Source organism: Cricetulus griseus, chromosome 3, assembly GCF_003668045.3.
Source record: "Cricetulus griseus strain 17A/GY chromosome 3, alternate assembly CriGri-PICRH-1.0, whole genome shotgun sequence".
In the NCBI taxonomy this organism is placed as follows: Eukaryota; Metazoa; Chordata; class Mammalia; order Rodentia; family Cricetidae; genus Cricetulus; species Cricetulus griseus.
The window spans coordinates 243,726,701-243,751,297 of record NC_048596.1 but is presented as its reverse complement, the minus strand read 5'-3'; the positions used below and the strand labels follow the sequence as shown (position 1 = coordinate 243,751,297).

Genomic DNA, 24,597 nt, shown 5'->3' with positions numbered 1-24,597 from the left:
ATTTTAAGAGCCACCAGAGCTCCCTTGAATGAACATGTGCCATCCTTACCTTGTTCCTGAAATTGGTGGAGGCCAAAAGAGTCTCATTTGAGCTTGTCACTGTGGACTGGTTAGATGTTGACTCCTGCTTGACCTTCAAAAGCACTACCTCTTCTGAGGGCACTTCAGAGTGTACTTGATCCTTGTCTAGGGCCTGTGGGTTTATAAGAGAACCACAAGAGCCCAAGCTAATGATTAATGCAAGACATTATGTGGAACCATAGGAAACATTTTGTAGAAAGATGATTCAAGGGAAGGACCAGAGTTCTATATCCCACCAAGAGCAGAAAAGAAAGCAAAAAGGTGAGCCAATAAGGTATGGCCATTTTCAATAGGTCAAGTTTTTTTTTGATACATTGCCCTTTAAACAGTGAAATCTAGCTGGGTTTGGTGGCACAGGGCTGAAGTCCAAATTACATAGGAGGCTGAGGAGGATCAAAACTTCAAAGCAACCTGGAGAACCTGGTGAGACTTCATCTTAAAATATATAATTTACAAGGGGGGTGAGGATACAGTTTAGTTGAAATGCACTTGCTCAGCTTGTACAAGTCTCTGGGTCTGATCCTCAGTACCAGAAAGAACAAAATGGGGGTGGGGATGGGATAACCCAATTTCCCTCTCCTCGAGTGCATGCTGTATTTGATGGTTGTTTCTACTGCAATGTGACAGAAGTGATGGAATCTAACTTCTGTATAAGAATATTCTTGAAGAAGCTTTATGACTTTTCCCTCTTGCTTTCTCTTCACTGGAGAAAACTAGCTGAGAAGTCATGATAACAAGCAAACTCTATTGTAATATGCCTTATTAAATATAATTTACCTTAGTAAATTGCCATATGCTGTTTGAGCTCACTAAAAACCTTGTTTTGGAGGATGGCTTGGCTCCTCCACTTCAGGCATAACTAAACATGTTTATCTAGAAGTATCCTCAAAGACTACTTGTCTGGGGATGGATAGGCTGACTCACCCTTAGCCCTGAGGCAAGAGAAAAAGAAAACAGTAAAACAGCCAGGAGTAGAACTACCATGTCCTTGAGAGCCTGGTTTGCTTCCTAGCACACATATGGTAGCTCACAATCACCCCAGTTCCATGTAACACCCTCTGCTGACCTCTGTGGATGATGGCATACACATGTAGGCAAAACACTCAATACAATGAAATAAATATAAAATAAAAATTTAAAAAACAAATAAACTGGTGTGGTTTTTGTTTTAATGATAGTGGTGGGAGGTCTCACCACAGGAAAAAAAAATTCTGCCAGGGGTTTTCTTTGTTGATCAGACTGTGTGTGTGACTGGGCCTCCCAGTCCATTCTAATCTTTTCTCAATGTTTTATATCTGCTGTGTGCTGTTTTGTGCTCTTCTGCTGGCTTATGTTTAATAAGCTCACTCATTTTGAAACCAAAGGCATGAATACGATGGAACACTCTCCATGATGAATATAATGGAAAAGTTATACGAATCTACAAAATACCATTACTGTTTCTAAGGAGTAAATGGTCCTGGGACTATCTCCCCTCCTGTGTATTGGCTCATGAATGAGCAAATCTTAGTGAGCAATAGTGGTCCAACAAACTGAAAGATCTGAAACTACACCACGTGGTTGAGGTTTTACAAGTGGTTTCTGGGAGAAATAATATGATCTTTTTAGCCGGTGGGAAAGCTATTGAGGAGCAAGATTAAATAAGACAGCAAAAAGATCAATTAGAAAAGATGATGGACTGGTAGAGCTGTCTGATAATGTTGCCAAGAAACACGAGTGAAAGGGAAGCAAACATCATCACTACAAGAAAAGTTCATTTTGAAACTGGTTCTGTGAGGGGGCGGGGGGGGGGGTTACAAGCATCAAAGACCTGACTGATAACTCCTGGTCCTCATATAATCTCCTTAAAGACTGTGTGCCAAAAAGTTAAGAAGCCTATGAAGCATGAAGTGTTCAAAGGGGTGACAATACCTTCAAGGCAAGGATCTGGATCAGGACTAGTAAAACTGCTCCTCTTGACAACAAGCAAGTTACTATGACTCTCACAGTGAATGAGACAAGTAATCTAATCAACCAAGTGGTAAAATACAACTGGGGGAGCTGGGCAGCTGATCCATATGAAGGTGGACCTCCCTCGTCACGCCACCAGTAAGCATCGAAAACCCCATACAAAATATATGGAGTGACTTCCTAAGAACTATAGCAAAGTTTTAAAAAGAATAGATTGTGAGCTTCAAGGGGTCTCTGTGGGTAAAGGCACTTTCAATGCAAGCTTGATAGCCTGGGTTTGATCCACAGAACCCACAGAGTTAGGTGCAATGGCTCACATCTGTAATCCCTGAACTCCTACTTGACATTCTACTATTTATCTGCTGCTTTCTGTTTTGTTCCTTTACTTCTGCTTGCTAAGTATTCAATAACTCATTCATTCAAAACCGAAAGGTTATTGTGGATCATTCGCTGTGTGGAACACAGGCTTATAGTGAAAGACTTAAAAATTAGCAAAGAAATATAGTCCAGATAAGGAAACTCTGCAAACTGAATGTAGGGCAGCCTAACCCAGAAATTAAGGCCACTACTATGACTTAGTGCCTGGAATTTACCAGCTTACAAGGCCATAAGATAACTGGATACCAAGAATTCCCAGATGGCCACCCTCCCCAAGGGCCTCATGGAGGAAACAGATTGCCCCACTGGCCAATGTGTCAATAATTAACAATTAAGGGTCCCTATGAAACAAAGAGATAGCTACCATTTGCTCAGGCAAGATAAGCATATCCTGAGGTCTGCAGGTTTTACAACTGGTGGGTCAGGAGGCCATCTGATTCCCAGGCCTCCCCTCAAGACAAAGGATCTCCTAGGAACCCATGACTCTGGTCACGTATTCAACGGACAGAGAGTCGAGGCCCCTCCCTAAGGGGCCTTATGATTTTTGCCTTTAAAAACGCCTGTGCCTGGGGGATGGGGCTGCTCCCTAGCCTGCATGCTGAGAGAGCCCGTTTGTACAAATGTCCACCTTTCATTAAAGCCTGTTGCTGTTTGCATCAAGTTTCTGCCTCCTCATGGTGAGTGGTGTGGCCGAAGTCCTGGGAAAAGATTCTGGAGGGCTGAGTTTCCAGGGGTCTTACAATAGCTCCTGGATACAATTATAATACACTGAAAGAAAAGCTGTAGTTTAAGAAGGTGTATTCAAGGTATATTCCTGTAAGAGCTAAAGGTGTCCTTTCTATTTTAACATTGTTTCTATGGATTACAAGCAATCCACAAGAAAATCATTTTGTAAGTATTTACTAAGGGCCTAATGTGTGTCAGGCAATGAAACAATTGCAGTTTGATGTGTTCTCATTTTCCTCCTTCAGTGAACTAAAAACATGAAAGAAGGTATAAGAACATTTTTCAGTAGCTTTGATATACATACTTAGCAATAACAGAAAAACAATAACTTCAATCACCTGTGTCACAACATAATTCCCAAAGGATACCGGTCACAATTACAAGGAAATGGAGGAATAGCTTAAATATCACGAAAGCAAATCTGTAAACAGATAATTTACGGGAGAGCCAGTGGAGTCTCTACAACTAGACGATGGTATGGGAAGAATGGAAGGGAGGGATGGGTTATAACTAACATACACCAAGTAGCCTACAATTGCATTCTAGTTGGTACAAATCAATTGCAAAAGAAATCTGTGGGACGACTCCTGGGGGCAGAGGGATTTGAGTGTAAATAAGGTGTTAAGCAGTATTAGGGAATGCTCCTGCTCTTAATTGTGTCCACTAATAATATGGTGAGATAGGAAAACATCCTTAGAAATGTATTATAGTCTGGAGAGATGGCTCAATGGTTCTTGCAGAGGACCCTGTTCTCAGCACCCATGTGGCAGCTTACAAAATGTCCGTAACTCTAGTACCGTAACTCTGGTACGGTACTCAGGCTACTGTACACCTTCTTCTGGCCTCTGTAGGCACCCGGCAGCACAGGTGAAACACTCAAACACATAAATAAAAACTAATAAATCTCAAAAATACCTGGAGTGACATGTCGTAGTATTTATAGTTTATTTTACAGCAAAGAAAATTTTAGGAAGCAAATGCTACCTCGTGTTAACATTTATGAAATAAGAATGATGATATGGCTAGAAGTCTAGCTCACCGCTAGAATGGTGCCTGGCATGTCCCTGGCTTCAATGTCCAATATCATAAAATAAAAATAAGGGCTCGGCGACCGAGTGCTTGTCTATGACAAGAAGATGCCCTGGGTTCCACTCCCAGCACAATCAATTAATCGTCCACGCTCTACCGGTCTCGGGGACCTCAGGACTGGGTTTGAGCCGGGAAGATCCAGACTCCGGCTTTCACCCAGGCTCTGAGTCCCGAATCAGGGTCTAATCGCGCAGGCGAATTCATGCCCTCACCCCTTTCCAAATAAGGGCCTTAAATCTCTAGGAAGTCTGAGACTCAACTTCCCAACTCCGGAGCAGCTGACCGCCACAAAGACGGGAAGTGCGTCATTGGTCCTGAGCCCAGGCGCCAAATTAAGCCTTCCTTCCCTCCTCTTAAACGCAGCTTTTCTCTGGGAAAGACTATTATACCGCGGTGACCCGTAGCTGTCAGGATTGGGTCACAAATCGCAGCCCCACTGTTGGAGGCTGAGTTCCTAGGAGGCGCTGTTGTGAGCACGAACACCAAAAACAGAGGACCGGAAGGGACTGTAGTTCCGGTGCCTAATCTGTCCCCAGCCTTGACTCTAATTGACAGGGTGAAGAGAGAAGACAAGCGGCGAACGAAAACATAAACTTGTTCCTCTTTGGGCTTTTTTTGTTTTTGTTTTTGTTTTTTCTAAATCCTCTTGTATTTTGCTTCTGGAATCTCAAACTCTCGAAGACAAGTGTGTAGGCAAGTAACTGTAGAGGACTGATTTTCATATGAAATGGATTAAAATAAATATTTGTAAATCGATTAGAGGAGTAAATTCTATGCATGCCTAGCGTAGAACCTACCTTGCTGAAAAGTAGCCCTCACCTGGATCCACAAGGTAACTCTTAAACCCACGGTAAAAGCCTGCCATCTCTGCCTTCGTTTTGTATGTCTGCATCAGTTCCTGCTCAACTCTGCATATAGGTATGTTAATCATTTAAGTAGGTTCTTTCTAAATCGTGATGAAACTCACTCCCCCACCTCCATCAAGGTTGAAGCCACACAGATAAGAGTAGAAGGAGTACTTATGGCCAACTTTTGCCATTTCTTATTCCGAATCCTGAAATGGCACCTTAAGTCCTCAGTCATGGTTCTAAGTTGGCAGTCACATGGAGAACAGGAAAAGCAGGGCCCTACAAACAAATAATCCCGCAAAGATGCATTAGGGGGTGTTTATTGTCTGATAGAAACAGTAAGCTGAACAGCCTGCTTTATAGCCAGAATGATGCAATGGTGTGTTGATGAAAGAACTGTTTGCATCAATCACGGTGTAGTCCTTTTGTTGGATCACCTGAGAAAGCACTTGCCCTCTGGCCTGGGTGAAAATGGCTTCCAGACCTTACCAAATCATGTGATGCTTAAAATTTTCCTGCATTAACTAATCAGTCACAGCTGGAATGGTGCCTTCTGAACTGGAACTATGTTTTAGCAGAAGCAGCTAAAGTTGACATGTTATGGATAGATCAGTCCATCTGGCTGTGGCCAATAGTCCTTGCTCAGGGCAGCCAGAACCAAAGGGAACAAAAAATCCAGCTATTAATTAGGAATCAAATAGCCCCAGCTTTGAATGTCTTTACTAATTTAAAGAAAAAACATTGAAAGACGTGGTAATAATAAAGCCCTATTGTTAAATGTTAATGATGCTCTTTTTTTTTTTTTGCAGTATTGGTAGTATTTTAACAATACTTCAAACTCTTAAGCAAATACTGTTTGGGAAAGTTAACTCATTTTTTATCTGCCGGAGTGTGTTGAGGTACTTGTTACATCCAAAGACTTGAGAAGTTCTGCATGACTAAAAAGTAGAATGTGTGGCAAAGAGTAACAACATTTTCTTTTCCTGTATCCCTAACAGAGGAATCTGAGTAATATGATTAAATTTGCACCTACAGATGTTGTTGCAGCAGTTTTGTGGGAGACAGACTATAAGGAAGTAAGAGTATGAGCAGGGAGATCAGTGTAGAGACTGCAGTAGAACCCTGAGTGAAAATGCGGGTGGGAATCAAGGTAGTAGCCATAGAAATAGAGAACAGATGATGTGTCCGAAGCTTGAACTGATGGATTTTGTTTTTGAAACAGTCTCATTTAGGTCAGTCTGACCTCAAACTCACTGTTCAGTCCAGGATGGCTTTAAACTCCTGATCCTTCTGCCTCTGCCTCCCAAATGTGGGAAATACAAGTTTATGCTATTAATTGATTTTTAAATTTTATTAATTATTCAAAGTCTATTTAGTACAATACTATGCTAAAGTTTTGATCTTGGGCTATACATAATAATCATGAAGACAAGACAAGTCCCTCATTCTCATGAAAGCTATAATACAAAATAAAATGCTATTTGGAAGACCGTATTGAAGGAAAATAAATCAAAATGATAAACATTGGAACCAAATGCAGATTTAGAATAGAGTATTGTAGACATCACAGGCAAAATCAGGAAAGTAATAGTTTTGTTATGTAAATGCCTGACACACATCTACAATATTTTTTTCATTATTTCTTTGACTTTATGCCCTTGGGACTCTTTTTGATATTCCAGGTTGGCCTCAAACTCAATATGTAGCCAAAGATGGCCTTGAATTCCTGCCTCTGTCTCCCAAGTGCTGGGGTTACTGGCATGTGCCACCATGCTCTGTTTATGTGGTATTGGGGACTGAATCCAGGGCTCTGCACACATTATGGATGAACTCTACTCACTGAACTATGTCTTAAGCCTCTGTATATTAATTTTATTTTTTTAGAAATTTCCAGAAATAGGTGATCGATGGCTCAATAGCATTTACTACTCCTGCCAAAGCCCTAGGTTTGATTCTCAGCACTTACATGTCAGCTTTCAGCCACCTGTAACTCCAATAGAAAGAGCTCCAGCACCCTTTTCTGGCTTTTTCCATTGCTAGGCATTCACATGATGAACAGACATACATGCAGGCAAAATATTCAGGCACATAAAAATAGTGAAATCAATAAGGGAAAAGTCTCATGTACACCAAGTGTTACCATTCAGATGATCGTTTCTTCCTATAGAACTGTTTTCAACATTTTTCTTCAGCCTGATGTTTGTGTAGTCTCAACACTAAATAGTCATGTATAAGAGAATAAAAACAGATCCTTATTTCTGATCCTGTACAAACACTAACCCTAAATGAATAAAAGACCTTATTGGAAGACCTGAAACTATGACGCTCTTAGAGGAAAAGGTAAGAGAAATGCTTCATAGGCAAGGGGTTTCTGAAGATGGCTCCAGTCACAGTATTAGGAAAGTTAAGAACCACTGCTCCAGAGGAATAATACTAAATGCAGCTGGAGGGTTTGAGGGGGAGGAAGGGATGAGTGGAGGGATATACTCAAAGTACATTATATAATTGTGTAAGAAATGGCCTTATACAATCCAATGTATACAGTGAATACTCACCAATGGAAAAATGCTAATTGGGAATGTTAAGTTGTCCTCATCATCCCCTTCCTTTTTCTCAGCAGCTTATCCTCACAAAACCAGACAGATCCTAGGGAATGATAGTTAAGAACTGCAAACTAAACAAAGTTGTTGCCCCTGTCAAAGCTGTAATGCCAGATGGGGTGTGTTTTCTTTTTTTAAAAGACTGGTAGGATCTAAGGCAAATAATATGCAGTTGTTGAATTTGCAAATGCCTTCTTCTCTTTTGGAAAGGAGAATAAGAAATTCATATTTGTGCTGGGGGGGGGGTTGGTGGCTCACACCTTTAATCCCAGAACTTCGGAGGCAGGTCTCTGTAAGTTAGAGGCCGGCCTGGTCTACAGAGTGAGTTCCAGGACAACCTCCAAAGCAATACAGAGAAACCCAGTCTTGCAAAAAAAAAAAAAAAAAAAAAAGGAAAGAAATTCGTATGTACAAAAAAATGGGCAAAGTTTTGATTTCTGTTTCTCAGAGTTCCTGTGTTGGTTTGAGTAAGAATAGTCCCATTGACTCATAGATTTGAATGCTTGGTATCAAGTAGTGGTACTTCTTGAGAGGGATTAGTAGGTGTGGCCTTGCTGGAGTAGTTATGATTTTGTTGGAGGAAGTGTGGTCACTGGGGGTGGGCTTTAAGGTTTCAAAGACCCAAGCCAGTCCCAGAGTCTCTCCTCCTGCTGCCTGCTGATCTCGATATAGAACTCTCAACTACTTCTCCAGCACCATGTCTCCCTGCATGCCACCATGCTTCCTGCAATGATGACAATGGACTAAACCTCTGAAACTGTAAGCAAGCCACAGTTAAATTATTTTCTTTATAAAAGTTGCCATACCTTTAATTCCAGCATTCAGAAGGCAGAGGCAGGAGGATCTTTTTGAGTTTAAGGCCAGACGGGTCTACAGAGTGAGTTCCAGGACAGGCTCCAAAGCTACACAGTGAGAAACCCTGTCTCAAAAAACAAGCAAAGAAACAACAACAAAAAAGTTGCCATGCCATGGTGTCTCTGCACAGCAATAGAACATTGACTAAGACGTCCTCTCCTATACTCAGAAGGACCTAGAGTAACAGGACAATTTTTTATTAATAATTAATTTTTCCAGACCCTATCACATTCCCCCTTCCTCTCCTCTAATTCTCTCCCAACTCTCCCGCCCCCCATCCACTCCTCCTCCTTTCTCTTCAGAAAAGGTCAGCCCTCCCGTGAGTATCAGCCAGCCATGGCATATCAAGTTGCAGTAAGACTAGGCACCTCCTCTCCTATTAAGGCTGGACAAGGCAACCGTAGGAAGAAAGGGGCCTGAAAGCAGCTAACAGACTCAGAGACAGCCTACAAGACAATTTTAAATGTGTTGTGTTTGTTTTTACTACGGATGATAAACCATTCATAAAACATGAGCAAAATGTGATATACTGTAGGCCCTGATAAAATACATTTGCTCTAGGACAGAGAGATTTCCAGTGAAGACACAGATGCCACACACCTAAGATCTGAGATCCCAGATGACATACCAGACCAACCTTTCCAAAGCAAAGAAATCATTGTATCATATATATTAATTTTTAAGTTCGAAGTATCAAGCCTAGTTTGCCTGTTCAGGTTCTAGATGCAGCAATATGGCTGCATAATAATTAATTCAAAATTAATATTCTGAGTAGCCTGAACATATTCTTATCCATTTTCCCCATTTGACTATGATTTTGTATTCATGTGCATATATTCAATATTTTCAGTGTAATGCTCTTGGTGTAAGAGGCATCTTTCCTAGATAAATGAAGCTACCACCCCTCATCAAAGAAGCCTCTCTTTACAACAAATAGAGAAGACCATCTCAGAAAACCGCAGCTGACACAATGCAGAGATCAATAGATCAGAGGGAGTCCAGCCCCAACATTTCATCTGCATCTGTGGCTCAGAGTACATGCAGGAAGAGGAGGCAGAAAAAGACTGTTAAGAACCAAAATACCAGGAATTCAGATATGAAATAGTTCCTCCTAGAAATGGCTGCAAACACAAGAGTGAAACAATGGCAATATCAATGGACATGTTTTCTTGTAAGAGGAGTAAAATTTCACACCCCTAACCAAAGAACCATAGGCAACTATTGACTGCTAGGAAGTGAAGAATTAGTATGTTCCAGGGATGAACCCTCTTATTGATTGTCCAATGCAGAGTGGTCAGCCTTGAAATCCATATATACATACAATAACAACAAAAAAACGACTTAGCCGGTCGTTTGTGCATGCAATACATATATGAATGTAACAATAATAAAAAGACGCTGTCAACTTGAGAGTGGAAGGGTTTCTTGGAAAGGACTAGAGGGAGAAAGGGAGGAGAAAAATGATGTAATTTTACTTCAGTTAAAAATATACATATATTTTTTATTCTTTTTACGAAGCAACCACGAAAGGGAGGGAGAAGTGGGGAAGGCGAACCATAGAGTGTCGCTATTGCCTAGAGAGGCCGGAAGTGCCCCGTGCCCCGCCCCCCGGGGTCGGACTTTCGGACACTTTTGTGACTGCGGGGTGCTGCGCTGTGCTGCGATCGCGGGTGGGTTTGGGTCCCGTCTTGCTACAGTCCTACAGCGAGCCCGGCTGCTTGTGGGTGGTGAGGGCGGGACAGAACACCTTCCTCCGCGGCCTAGCGGCGCCGGCAAAACAAACTCGGTGGCCAGCTGGGCCGATCGCCCGACAGGGCCTCGGGCGCCTCGCCTCGGGCCGGTTCCGGGTGTCTGGTCAGTCTCAGGGCGTTTGGAGATGGGATTCTTGGGTCATGTACTTAAGCTTTGAAAATGGGAGACAGCACAGTTTTGCTTTTCCTGGAGACAAGGTCAGTTCCAAGGTCTTTATTCTGGGGTACTGGAAAAGAGCCAGAACTTTGGAGTCGGGTTGCCTGGTGGATTCTGGCCTCTGCTACTTTGTGACTTTCTCCCAGTTCCTTAACCTTTCTGTGTTTTGCTATTTTAGGGGATAATGATATCGCCTAACTTACTGGATTGTTGTGAGGAGTAAATGGCGTCATTTGTGCAAGGTGTTTAAAATAGTGCCAGGCACGGGGTCATTTGCACAGTGTAAAGATTGCTTTTGTTATTACTGTTGCTGTTTCTAACTAGGCCAGCACTTTCTCTTCAGAGACTAGGCTGTTGTCTTTTGAATTTTAGTGCTGTTTACCAGTTCTCTTTGTAATGGATAATTTCTGTATTTTAGGAGGGAAAATAAAGCATTCTGGAGAAGAGCCTCTTGCAAAGGAAAGATTAAAAGTGGTTTGTGTGGTGTGTTGTGATGTTCAGACTCACAGAGTTTTAAAATCTTGGGGAAGCCTTCTTTTAGAGGGAGGAGGAGCTTGAGAAACAGGAGGAGCAAGCAAGAAGTGTCTAACAGTGAAGAAGGGTAAGGGCCCTGGTGTGAGCTGACATTGCTGTCTAGCTCGTGCTTCGACCTGCCAGCTTCTGCCCCTCAGCAAGAATCCTCACTTGCATGAGGATCACATGGATGGATGATAGAGATGATTGATAGGTAGATCCATAGTAGATTAGAGGTAGATAGATCTGAAACTTGAGTCACACTAACACCCTTAGTTCTTTTTGCGGGTTTTTAAGGCTAATATTGCCCATATACAGTTTACCATTGTCATTGAATTGATGTCTCTTGCAATCTTTGATAATCTTTCCATCTGCCTCCTTTTTCTTGGAGAATTTGAGGTTTTTAACATTCTCAGGACCTATAGGGATCCCTGTAGTATTCTTTTCCCTGTTAGTAACTTAACAACAACAACAAAAAAAAACTAAAAATCTTGTCTGTGGTTTGCTTATTTGGCAAACACTTCCTGTTTGTAAACAATCCTGATCCTGTACCTTTGTACTCTGCCCAGTTGGGCTGAGACTCCAGATAGCCAGGTGATGAAACAGGAGTGGTTCAAAATGATTTCTAAGAATATATCAATGTTAATTTTTCTCCCTACAGCCCCTCCCTCCCAACACCCTACTCCCTTTCAGTCTCAGGTCTACTCTTACACTCCTTAACCCCAACAAAATGCTTTGTACTGTATTTAGGAAAGAAAAAGCAGGATTTTGTTTAACATTCAAGATTATATTGGGAAAGATTTAAATGTAAGTCAGAGAAAAGCTTCAACTCGCCTATCATTCAGCAATCATCTTTTAGACATTTTCATGTTTTTCCTGCCTTTCCTCCTTTTCTTCACTGTCCTCTCTCCATCTGTCCTTTCCTACCTTCCTTTTCCTTTTCCTCCTCTCCTCCCATTTTTTCTTCCTTTCACTCATTGTACAGCAAACTGGAGGCTAAGGCATCATAACCTTTCATCTGCAAGCATGTCAGTGCTAAGATAGGAACTTTAATCTAGCCACATTATCACAATAAACAGAATTGAATACAGTTACTGTCTTCATGTTTTCCTGATTGACCCTCAAAAGTCTTTTTACAGCTTTGGGATGTTTAAATTGCATGGTTTGTATTGAATTGCTGTCTCTTGTAATCTATGATAGTCTGCCTTCCCTTTGCTTCCTCTTTAAAATGCCATTTATTTGTGGGAGAACATGGGCGTTCAATATTCTCATATCAGTTGCTTTATTCTACTGATACTTAAAAATTCTTTTCTGTTTAGCTTCTTAATTCTTGCACTTGGCTGTGCTTTGGATCACACAGTAAGTTCACAAATACTGAGGCCTGAGGCCCACCCCCAGAAGCTGGTTCAGTTGACCTTGACTGCCCAATCATTATGATCATTATGCTTTAAAGGCTTCCCAATAATTCTGTTGTGTAGCATAGCTTTAATACTTTTAATTTGCCCTTGTATTTTTAACTGTGCTTTTGTTCTTGGATCTAGAGGTGTGATTAAATTTAGATTTACTTATTTGAGAAAAAAAAATAGAGTATCCCAGATCTCTTGTGACAGCTAATTAGGAGGAAGTATTTTCTGGTTTTTTGTTTGTTTGTTTGTTTGTTTTTTCTAACAGTTGATGTGATGTTCATCCAGGTGTGATGGATCTTGGGAATCTGAGTTAGGAAGATTGCCATGAGTTCAAGGACAGCTTGGGCTACATGGTAAACTCAAGGCCACTGTCTTAGAAAACTAAAAAGCACAATTCAGTCAAGGTTACTTAACTTCATCTGTCATCTATGATGTCCCTTGAACTATAGAAAGTTGGAGTGAGAGATAGAAATTCAAATGAACACAGACTTGGAAATATCTTTCCCTTAGTAACTCTACCAGCCTTACTCATTCTGATCTCCTTGTTCCAGTGGGTAAAGAGGAGTGCACGAATCTCCGTGTACTCACAGAACTCTGCAGGCAGTTCTAGCTTGAAATCTCATTCCTTCTGACTCAAAGGAATTGGGTCTTCCATCCCTCCTAGGAAGCCTGGGTCTCACAGTTTCTGAGAAGCTGTGAAAACCTGAGGAGGCATTGACTGGTTAATATGTGACATTTCCAAGGTCATACATCTGACAGTGGTGGAGGAAGGGCTTCCGTCAATGTCTTATTCTAGTGCCCATTCTAACTCCGGTGGAATACTCATCCAGCTTTCTTTGGCATGGGTTATTCCAACTTCATCTCCCTTGTGAGGCACATTGGACAACCACTGAATACCCATTTTGAGATTACACGGTGAAGGAAAAAGAGGGATGCCTCCCTTTCCTCATTGTGCCGGGGTCAGAGATCTCTAACACATCCGCCCATCCATCTGCTGTCTGTTGTCCAGCCATGGGAAGCAAGCATGCCTGCCTATGTGCTATGGAGGCCGACTTTGTCCTTAACTTCTTAAGTAGACTACTACCTCCTCTGGTCTAAGTTTCCTGTAAACTTAGAACACTGAGATGAATCAGCATATTTTCCAGTTTTGAAGTTTACAGTGTGTGTATGTGTGTGTGTGTGTGTGTGTGTGTGTGTGTGTGTGTGTGTTATATGTTTGTGTTCAAATGTTAGTGTGCTTATATATACTGGTACATGCACCCATGTGTGCACATGGAAGCCAGAGGTCAGTAGTGAATGTCTTCCTCTGTTGTTCTCCACCTTTATTTTTATTTATTTATGTTTCTGAGACAGGTCACTGATCCTAGAGCTCACCAATTGGGCAAGAGTTGGCCATCAAATTTAGGGATCCTCTAGTCTACATCCCCACTGATAGAATTACAGGTTCATTGAAATTGAGGTCCAAGTCTTAGTTTCTGTCTCCAGAGATATGGGATGTTCAGACCCTCTTCTACAACATCCTTTGGAAAGCTTATTGTAGGGTTCAGATTTCCTAATTATTCTGGCAAAATACATAACAATATAACTTAAAGAAGGGTTTATTTGAAGATACTGTCTACCACAGAGGGGAAGTCAGAGGCAAAAGGTTGGGATGGCTGGTCACATTCTGACTTAATCAGGAAGCAGAGAGAGATAGAAGGATACTGATGCTCTACTTTCTACTTTTTATTCGGCCTAGGACCTTAGCCTATGGAATGGTATGTGGTAATATTTTGTTTATGATCTAACAAATAAAGCTTTCCTGAAGATCAGAGAAGCAAAGTGGCCAGCCACTAGAGAGTTCTCACCTCTACCAATGCTCAGACCGAAAGAGTGATCCACCAAACCTCAAACTGCTCCTTATTGCACTGCTACTCAGACTCAGACTCAGACTGCAATGCACTCCTGTCTCCTCTGGCCTTATATTCCTCTCTAGTGCTGGGATTAAAGGCATGGGATCCCAAGTGCTGGGATCACCTTTGTGTGAGCTCTGTTTCTCTTTTAGACTGGATTGATTTCGTGTAGTTCAGAGTTGCCTTGAACTAACAGAGATCAATCTGCCTCTGTCTCCCGAGTGCTGGGATTAAAGGTGTGTGCCACCACTGCCTGGCCTCTATGGCTAACTAATGTGGCAGCTAAGATTAAAGATGTGTACCAACGCTGCGTAGCCTCTATGGCTGTGGCTAGCTTTATTGTTAGATCATAAACAAAATATCACCACAATGGTACAGTGAGTCTTCTTATGTCAGTTAAAGTTCTCTAAAAATGCCCGCAGAGTCTTGTAAGTGAACCTAAACCCTGTCATGTTAAAAGATTAACTTGTGACAATTAAAACGTCACTTAAATCATAACATACTAAACTTGGCCTCTACCGTCACATTCGTCTCATAATGTCAAATGTGTTTTAGTCTGTCTCCAAGTGTTTGTATAGTATTTAATAGTCTCAACACTATTCAGAATGTAAGTGTAGTCTTTCTGCAACTCAGGCAATCTCTTAACTGTGAGTTTCTATAAAATAGTTCATGTAATATATTTCTAATGTACATGGGCACAAAGTAAACATTCCTCTCCCAAACATGAGGAATGGGAGCTTAGCAAGGAAAAATTAGACTAAAGCAAGACTGAAATCCAGGAGGAAAATACCAAATCGTGCACATCTGGCTCATGATGGAATCATCTGGGTTTAACAACTATGGGCAGTTCTACTCCCCAGCCCTATTGTCTCCAGCACCTGTGACCTCTCTCTCGTGCCTGCTCTACTCAATGCCTTGGCTTTTCTCAACACATGTCCCACGGTCCTGACATTGCCTATATTTTGGAATCCCCATTAAAATTTAGGCTTTATAGTACCAGTTTCATGCAGTGGCCTTCTTACGAGGAATCTCACCCCACCACACAGCCCAGTCAGAGAGTCTTTCTGGAATTGTGCAAGCTTCTGTGATCCCTTTTATATCTTTCATGCTTGCAAAACCAGTACTACATGGATGATTCTTTCAAGTAACGCTTGCTTGAAATGTAGCTTGATTCCTTTATACCACTGTTGTGGTGGTCTCCATGTGCCTTTGAGGCTGACATAGGGTCGGGGTGGGGGGCAGCCATTTTGAATCAGGAAACTCTTGTGGTAATGTTCTCAGTTTAGGTTCTCCCTTTTAAATGAATTTCATAAGTTAGGATTTTGAATGGATGGATGGGGTCTTGCGCTCAGAGAGCTCTGCCTATTGTAGATTCCCAGATGTAGAACCCAAGATTTCTCTTTCATGCTGCTAGTGTGACACTTACAGAAGCTTTGTCTGCCTGCCATTGTTTCTTTACATTGGAACATACCCCTTGCCTAAACAGACCACAGTCTTCATTTATTTTTGGTTTCTCTGCTTATTTGAATAAGAGCAATGAGCACCAGTCATGCCACAGCCTGAATGCTGTCCTGTTTGGAATTTCTCCTGCCAAATAAATTAGTTGTTGCTAAAGTTTTCTTGTCCCACCAGATCCTGTGGTGGCTTCAGCCCCAAATGAACAATTAGTTCTTACTTTTTTTTTTTTTAATTCTCTCTTAAGTTCTCATTGCATGGACTGAATACAGCCGGATTCTTTTCCAAGAAGTAAATAAACAGATTCTATTCCAGTTCCTGGAAGGGCCTGTATTCCACTCTGAAACATCAGCTAGGCTTCCTTCCACTGCTCACCTGTTTCTGGCATTCTGAAATTCCAGACGCTCCCCAGAATGGCTCATTAAGTTAGTTATATCCATCTGGGACTTAACCTATAACTCCAGACTCTAGTGTTCTCTCCACAAGCCAGTGCATAGGTAAGAAACGCATGGCCAAGTTTATCACAGAAGCAGCCTCTCTTCTCAGGTCTAGTTATATTAGGTACTTTTTGCTGTGGCAAAATACCCAACAGAAACAAGCAGAGGAAGGGTTTCTTTTGGTAAACAGTATGAGGGTATAGTCCACCTTGGAGGGAGCTACTCACATCTGTCGGTAGTGAGGAAGCAGAGAGAGATGAACGCTATTGTTGCACTTACTATCGCCTTTTTGTGTGGGGTTGAAGTCCGTGGAATGATGCCACCCACAGACTCGTGGATATTCTGATTTAAGTTTAACCTGTCCAGAACACCCTCACAGAAATGCATAGTTGATTCTAAACTAAACTCCCCAAGATGTTACAGAATGGAAATCTGAACATGGGGATATCCTCGGCTTCTCCTTGGCAGTTTCCCCAGGGTCCTGGGCATAGGAGGAGGGGAGCATTTACAACTACCAGTGGCTCATAGTCGTCTCCACCTCTCAGTAGTCTTTTGCAGAAATACAGCTCACAGCTACGGTTTAACGGGAGAACTACTTGACTCGGGATGGCTAAAGAATCAAGGGAAAGCACAGCCCTGGACTCGCACTCTGCAGAGGACCAGATGGAGTTACTGGTCATAAAGGTGGAACAGGAAGAGGCCTCTCCCTTGGCAGAGGAGGCCAGTTGGCTGGGCAGCCCTGGGCCTGACCGCTCCCGACAGCGCTTCCGCGCCTTCCGCTACCCCGAGGCAGCCGGACCCCGGCAGGCACTGAGCCGGCTCCGAGAGCTCTGCAGACAGTGGCTGCGGCCAGATATGCACAGCAAGGAGCAGATCCTGGAGCTGCTGGTGTTGGAGCAATTCCTGACCATCCTGCCAGGGGAGCTGCAGGCCTGGGTGCGCGAGCAGCACCCCGACAGCGGGGAGGAGGTGGTGGCGCTGCTGGAGTACTTGGAGAGGCAGCTGGATGAGACACCTCCACAGGTAGAAGGAACAGGTTTAGGGTCTGACACCTATGCCCTGTGCCTTCCAGAAACCTCAAGCAACATCCAAGGGAGGCATTGCTTAGAACACTCGAAGTATCAGTCTGAACTGGGAACCTGAGGCAACCAATGAAGTGACCTGGACCCCTCAGAATAGTTAAAAGCACAAAGGAAAGTACAAGGATTGGGAAGAACTCAGTCCTAGTGAAACCGGGTAGAATGTGCTGAGCAGAGTGGTGAAAGGTTAGATAGGGACTTCTTAACTCATGTGCTGAGTAAGACCCAAGGACAGGTTTGAGCACAGTGGCAATAGGCACTAAGGACTTTGTAGGTCTTTTCTTGACTTGTCACATGTGACATCTTTAGTGCTGTGGTGCTTATGGCACCTTGCTTTGGTGTTCTCATTGACAGTTCTACAGTTTTCTTAGAATCTAGAAGGGTTTTTTTTTCCTCTCCAAATTCATGAACCCTTTGTTTGATCGTGTGGTAGAAAGTGGGCTGCTTTTAATTTCCCTCTTCTGGCCTGTTTTAGGAGGCAGTTTCATGTCTGTATTCCCTAGTGTTTTTTATTCAGGGAACACGTGGCCTTCTAACTAGTGACCAAAGCCAAAGTTCTGGACTTGGAGTTACTTCCCGAGTTTTGTAACAGTGAAAGGTCACCACAGCCTCTAACTTCATTCTGTTTAAAAGATGTTGGAATGCTGAGCAGCAGAAGAGAGTGGAGCTCGGAAACTGTAACTTAATGATCTAGAAGCAAACCTGCATCTGATAGCACATGCCACGCCCTCCTGGGTGGTTTCACATGCTGTAGTCTTCCTGGTTTCACCCACTCTGTAGACTAAACTAGAAATAGCATCCTCAGTTTTCTGATAAGAAATTAGCACGTAATGGATTTATATCACCATTTTCCTAAATGGGTTCATAAACCTACATGTGCATAATAGGAAGCATCGAATGGACTGTGGAAACATTTGCCTGATCTTCTATCTTAGCTTTGACATTTAGTAGAGTGATTTTGGATAAGCTGTACCCTCAGGAAGTTGTTGTTTGTATGAAATGAATACATATTTGTAGAATTTGGAGACAGTGTCAAGCTGAAAGTACTTTGGAAACATCTAATAAATAGATGGACAATAAAAATAAATGAATGACTTCTAGGTTCCAGATGATGACGACGGGCAGGAACTCCTTTGTTCCAAGGCAGTACTGTTGACATCAACTCAGGGCTCAGAGAGTAGCCAGATGGAGCCCATGGAGCCTCTGCTTAAGCAGGAGTCTTTGGGATGCCTGTCCTCAGAAGTCAGAGGTTAGTATTACTAGCCTTTATTTCTTTTTCCTTCTTGTGGTGCATGTGATAAAATCCAAGACTTCGCACATGCCAATAAAATGCTTTCTCAATGAGCCATACTCCACCTTTTCAAGAGCTTTTTGCGTATCTTCAGAGAAAACCTTTGGATCTGGTAGCCATCAGGTATTTGAAAAGGAAAATATTTTATAAACTTACATTTACAAAAATTTATTAGTCAAGTTTTTAAACCTGGGTTCCACAATTCGAGGAGGCTGGATACTATTGTGAGTCTCACCCAGAGCTTTTTGTTGTAGTCACCCAGGGGGGCCACTGTGGAGAAGATGGAGTGGCAGCTCCCAGGCTCACTTCAGAGTTGCAGGTGAGCTAGAGCTGTTCCCCCTCCTCAATATCCTTTACTGCTAGTGTGCTTCTTCCCACCCCATCCCTATTCCTAGCCTCCATTCTCCACTCAGTTCCTGGATGGGGTGTGAATTTCCTTATTCATCCCAAGATCTGTTTACTGTTTAACTTCCCATAGCATGCTTGAGGCTTTGCCATTCAGGGGTGGCATGGGTGAGCCTATGAGCTTGCAACCCAGATATTCCCTGTTCTATCTCTTTGTTGAACTTTTATTCTTTTAGGGGTTGCTGAAAATGGAAGATGTAGCCCCAGGCCTTTCCCCCAGATGGACGGACCAGGATTCATCTCAGATGAACCTCTACAAAGACGAAATGCAGGAGAACTCTGGCAGCCTGGTTTCCCTAGGTAAGACTTCAGGATGCTAATTTTATCTCAGGCTTCTTGCTCACTTTTCTATAATAGAATTCCTTCCCCTGTAGGGTTGTTAGAAGCTGTTGAGTCCATTATGCTTGAAATTATAAACATACTTTGAAAGCCTATTACTGACTAGATCCTTAATGCTTGTAATCTTGATTCTTTGTCCTCTGTCACAGTTAGGATTTCTACTGCTGTGACAAAAAGCACCTTGGGGAAGACAGGGTTAATTCAGCTCACAGCTCCATATCAGAGTCCAGCATCAGAGTAAGGACAGAAACTCAAAGCAGAAACCTGGAGGTAGAAACAGACTCCATGGCAGGGTGCTGCTTACTGGCTTGCTTTTCATGGTTTATTTAGCCTGTTTTCTTGTATACTCCAGGACGACCTATTCAGGGATGGCACTGCCATGTGAGCTAAACCTTCCCACATTTACAATTAATCAAGAAAATGCCCCCACAGATTCACCTACAGGCCAATGTTATAGAGGGATGATGTCACGTTAAGATTCCTTCTTCCCAGATATGTCCAGGTTTATGTCAAGTTGATGAAAACAGAGTAGCACACCCCCTGGGTGTTCTAGTCAAGATGAGTGGGATAAAGTAGATCCCATCCCTAGTGTTGGTGCTGTTCTGCCTCAGAGGAGATGCTGGGTAAAGATTAAGTAGTGGGGCTTGCATCTCAGAGGTAGAGCACTTGCCTAGCGTATATGAGACCCGGCTTCAATGAACTGGAAAAAAAAAGTCTTCCCTTTCCTTTCCTATCCCATCCATGACTAATGAAAAGCCTGAGGAGCCTTTCCACAAGAAACAGGTCGTGGAGTCACAGTGTGAGAATTGGATGTAACATTAGATACCAGCTATAGGTCCTGGTCCTACTGGCAAGGACACAGAGGATTATCAGACTTGTCAAAGATCACACAACTCATTGGTGGCATGGTAGTGACCCCAAGTTTGTCTTAGAGAGCTGATGCTTTATTCCTGTGTGCCTGCCACTGCCAGGGCACAGTTCACCATAACTGCCTTTGTCTGTATCAGACAAATGTGAACACTGCAGAAATCTTTTCACTTGCCCTGTTTTCTGTTACTTCCTGTACTCAGTCCCTCTTACACCTGTTCTAGTTTGTTTTTCTTCCAGTAATAAATACCATCTGACCCAAATACTATGACTTTTTGTGGGCATCAAGGGTTTATTTACATCACACAGTTGAGGGACATCAGAGCAGGAACCCCAGCAGGAATCTGAGGGCAGGGATAGAAGCAGAGACCATTGATAAATGCTGCAAACTGACTCACTCACCTACTTTCTTTTACAGTCAGACCTACCTGTCCAGGGATAGCACCCCTCACCATGTGCTGGGCCCTCCCACATCATTGATTAAACAAAAAATGCCCCACAGATTTGTCCACAGACCAATCTGATGGAGGTGGTTCCTCAATTGAGATACCCTTTTCAGGTGTGTCTCTAGTTTGTGTCAAGTTGACAAAAGTAACCAGCAAAAATTAGTTGACCCTTGTCAACTTGACATAAAAATACATCAGTATTAAACTAACCTTTCCTTTCTTGTTTATCCCCAAGATCTTATGTTAATATCCCAATATAAAATAATATACTTTTTTAAACTCTCATAGTCTTTTTAAAAATCTCAACACTTTAGAAATCAGTCTCTTTGAAATATCTAGTCTCTCTTGGTTTCTCAAGACAGGGTTTCTCAGTAGCTAGGGAACCAGTCCTGGAACTCACTCTGGAGACCAGGCAGGCCTTGAGCTCACAGAGATCCACCTGCCTCTGCCTCCCCAGTGCTGGGATTAAAGGTATGTGCCACCACTGCCCAAAAGATATCTAGTCTCTTTAACTGTTGGTTCCTGTAAAATTAAGAATAAGTTAATTTTATTTTATTCCAAAAGGGAAGGACTGGGGCATAAAACTATTACACTTAAGCAAAGCCAAAGTCCAACAGTATAGCTTTAAATCTTGTAGCTCAGTATCCAAAAATTATGACTTACTAATGATTTTCTGGCCTCCAAAGGGCTTGGTCAGCTCCACTTCTTTCCAGCAGAAAAGGTGCAGAATTTAATCTTCAGTGTATGTCTATGCTGCCTTCCTATTATTATAGCCTAGAGGTTCCCATACCACCTCCCTGTGTGTCCACAGAAGTTGTTAGTTCTCACTAGTTTTCCTCCGCTCCCTCCATTCTTGGTTATACCCTTCTTCTAACAGCCCCATTCCTGTATTCATGTCTTCCTAGCTTTTCTGTTAACCTCCTTTTTGTCCCTTCTTAATTTCTGCATTTAAATGCTTGACCATGGTGTATGTATAGACCCTTGTAATCCTTGTCTCCGTGCTATTCATCATAATAGTCCTATGCAAAATGTAATTAACAGTTGTTGGCATATGTGTTTCAGATCAGGAGATGCATACTAAGATTAGGGACTTGCCTCCAGCCGAGGAATACACAGAACAAAAGCCTGAGCAGACACTGTGCTACTTGGGTGAAGACACTGTCCAGATTCCTGCAGGTGCAGAAGCCAGTGAGCAGGAAGGGAAGGTACAGACAACACAGAAGACTGCCACTGGAAATAGGCGGTTCTATTGCCGTGAATGTGGAAAGAGTTTTGCTCAGAGTTCAGGCCTAAGTAAACACAAAAGAATCCACACTGGATTGAAACCCTATGAATGTGAGGAGTGTGGCAAAGCCTTCATTGGAAGTTCAGCTCTCATCATTCATCAGAGAGTACACACTGGTGAGAAGCCATATGAGTGTGAAGAATGTGGTAAGGCCTTCAGTCACAGCTCAGATCTCATCAAGCACCAGAGAACCCACACTGGGGAAAAGCCCTATGAGTGCGATGACTGTGGGAAAACCTTCACTCAGAGCTGCAGCCTCCTTGAACATCACAGAATTCACACTGGGGAGAAGCCATACCAGTGCAATATGTGTCCCAAAGCCTTTAGGCGTAGCTCACATCTCCTGAGACATCAGAGGACCCATACAGGGGATAAAGATTTTTTTGTTCCAGAACCTTACTGGGAAAGTCATAGTAGGGTGGAAAGCCATTGGGAAAATATTGAAACTCCTGTGTCTTACCAGTGCAATGATTGTGAGAGAAGTTTCAGTAGGATTACAAGCCTTATTGAACACCAAAAAGTACACACTGGTGAGAAACCCTTTGAGTGCAAAACATGTGGAAAAGGCTTCACTCGGCCTTCATACCTTATTCAACATCAGAGAAGACACACAGGGAAGAAAACTTCTGTCACAGTGACCCCTGCTGTACATTCCGAAGTTGGAGTTCAACTGTCATTGAACTGAAGTCACCCTTGAGCTGTTACTGACTGCAGAAGTCATAGGCTGGGACTTTAGTTAATAATGCACATCCTCAGATATTAGGGATCTGGTTGAGACTCATTATCTTCCAATGCTAGAAAGTAACCAGAGGAAAACATAACCTCATAGGACGTTACAAGAAAGAGTTGTCTGCAAGAGTTCTCACCCATTAGAATCAAATGGGCTTCCTGACTGGCAAATTGCCTTCCCTTGGCCTGCATCTCAGGTCTCCTGAGGGATGCTTATGCTTTGGGGGTGTTACTCTGACCCTTTTTTAGGCTAATGAGCCCTTCACAAGTGTCAGACTTGGAAATCTTATGTCCTGCTTTGTGCCTTGTATACAGGTGCTAACTAATAAACACTTATTAAATATGCTGGTGAGATTTCCTGCATAGCTCTGAAAACCCATTATTATCTGGAAGTCTTCACCAAGGCCATTTTGTATATCTTTTAAAAATTTAAGGATGTTTTAGATTGAGTCAATGTAGTACTGCTTTGTTTTTGTTTTGTTTTGTTTTGTTTTGCCAAGTACCCTGACTTGGCAGGGGAGGGGTGAAGGTGAAGTTACTGTGCTAGAATCCTTTAATTCTTTACCTAATTTAGGAATTCTGTGAGAGTGCCTTAAACAGCTTCTTTAGCATTAAGTCATTGTGAATGTGCCACCCATGGAATTCCAGTAATATTTTTTTTCTGTTAATTTTGTTACTCTTGGGAAGAAAAAAAAACAAAAACAAAAAAACCTTTCCTACTCATGTAGTGTGAAAACCAGTTTCAGAATAAAGTGATCAATGTCTAAGGCTTAGCCTCTTGATTTTCACTTTGGTGGTTATAGTGGGCCTAACGAAGAGCTCCTGCCTCCTCTCCTTTTGTCATAACCATAGGCTCAACTGTACTAGGACAGGGGGTTTATGTTACCAAGAGACAAAAACAAACAAAACCCCTCAGAGCTGGGGAAGGTCCATAAGTACTTGTGGTGCAGCAGGGTTACTCACAAGATCCTGGACGTGTGAGGCAAGAGTTGGCAGGAGTCTCGCTACTGGATAAACAGCACTTGGTCTCTTCATGTCCTCTGTTCCACACTGCTTACTACAGGGAGATGGATTTCACAAATTGCACTACATAAGCAGTGACATTGCTAGTTTGCTATGTCCGTGTATGACCAGCTTCCCAAGAAAGAACTAACATCAGATGTTTGCCTGTCTCCTACAGTACTGCTGGGGAATTAATTATGTGAACACTCTCTAGCTTGGATCTCAGTCTTTTATTTAAGAGTACCTGGGCTTCGCCTGCACACACTCACCAGCCCAGCTCTCCCTTGGGTACACCATCCAAAATCTAGGAGCAGTGGCCAGACTGACTCATGACCACACCCTTCTGCCATCCGTGCTTCCTGTCTTGGACATGGCATCTCTCCTGACAAGTGTCCAGTGCCACAGACTCCATCTTTCTAAGGCAGATACCCTATCTTACTCATTTTTTGGATCTCTGTCTAGCACACATTGAGAGTGATTGTAATGGTTTGTAATGGTTAACACCGATTGTCAATTTTACAGCATGTAGAATCACCTCTGGGCATGTCTGTGGCAAGTTCATAGACTTTAACTGGGCAAGGAAGACCCATCCTGACTGGGTGGCACTAATCCATGGGCCCAGCTCCTGGACTGAAAACAAAACAACTCTTGATGCAGTGTAACAGTCCACGTTCCTGCCCATGACCTTTCTGCCTCGATGGACTGTACCCTCAGAATGTGAGCTATCAAAAAACCTTTCCCTCCTTAAGTTGCTTCGTGTTCAGTGTTGTGTCAAAGCAATGAAAAGCAACTGATGCAGTGACCCATGGTCCATGTCTACAGCTGTGAGCATCTGCATTAGAAGTCACTGTATTGGACAAACTACATATTCATTGAGCATGTGTTGAAATTGGGAACAAACCAGTGATTAAGAGAATAGATAATAGGTATGGAGCTAAATGAAATGGAGTTATGAAACTCATACATTCTTATATTGTCTGCATTAGGAATTTATATAACAATATAATAAAGGAAGA

The 24,597-nt window shown here is 42.5% G+C and overlaps 1 protein-coding gene across 6 annotated transcripts; it reads left to right on the top strand.

Annotated features, from left to right (window-relative positions):
- Window positions 1–4,640: 4,640 nt before the first annotated feature.
- Window positions 4,641–23,352, top strand: LOC100765350 (zinc finger protein with KRAB and SCAN domains 3). Of its 6 annotated transcripts, none has more exons than XM_027409477.2 (6): window positions 4,641–5,142; window positions 16,687–17,161; window positions 18,319–18,466; window positions 18,763–18,827; window positions 19,090–19,213; window positions 21,628–23,352. In XM_027409477.2, exons 2-6 carry the CDS (start codon window positions 16,745–16,747, stop codon window positions 22,533–22,535), a joined length of 1,662 nt encoding a protein of 553 aa, XP_027265278.1. In that variant the 5' UTR covers window positions 4,641–5,142; window positions 16,687–16,744; the 3' UTR covers window positions 22,536–23,352. The 6 variants fall into 6 exon arrangements, with proteins under 6 accessions (XP_027265278.1, XP_027265276.1, XP_027265273.1 ...); XM_027409475.2 differs by having other exon boundaries at window positions 16,684–17,161; XM_027409472.2 differs by lacking the exon at window positions 4,641–5,142 and adding an exon at window positions 10,103–10,197 and having other exon boundaries at window positions 16,684–17,161.
- Window positions 23,353–24,597: the final 1,245 nt, after the last annotated feature.

Excerpts from the sequence above, each read along its gene's own strand:
- LOC100765350 (XM_027409477.2), top strand. The coding sequence starts at position 16,745 with ATGGCTAAAGAATCAAGGGAAAGCACAGCCCTGGACTCGCACTCTGCA. Across the intron at positions 17,162-18,318 it reads TGGATGAGACACCTCCACAG|GTTCCAGATGATGACGACGG; the intron begins GTAGAAGGAACA and ends AATGACTTCTAG. Across the intron at positions 18,828-19,089 it reads GGCTCACTTCAGAGTTGCAG|GGGTTGCTGAAAATGGAAGA; the intron begins GTGAGCTAGAGC and ends TTATTCTTTTAG.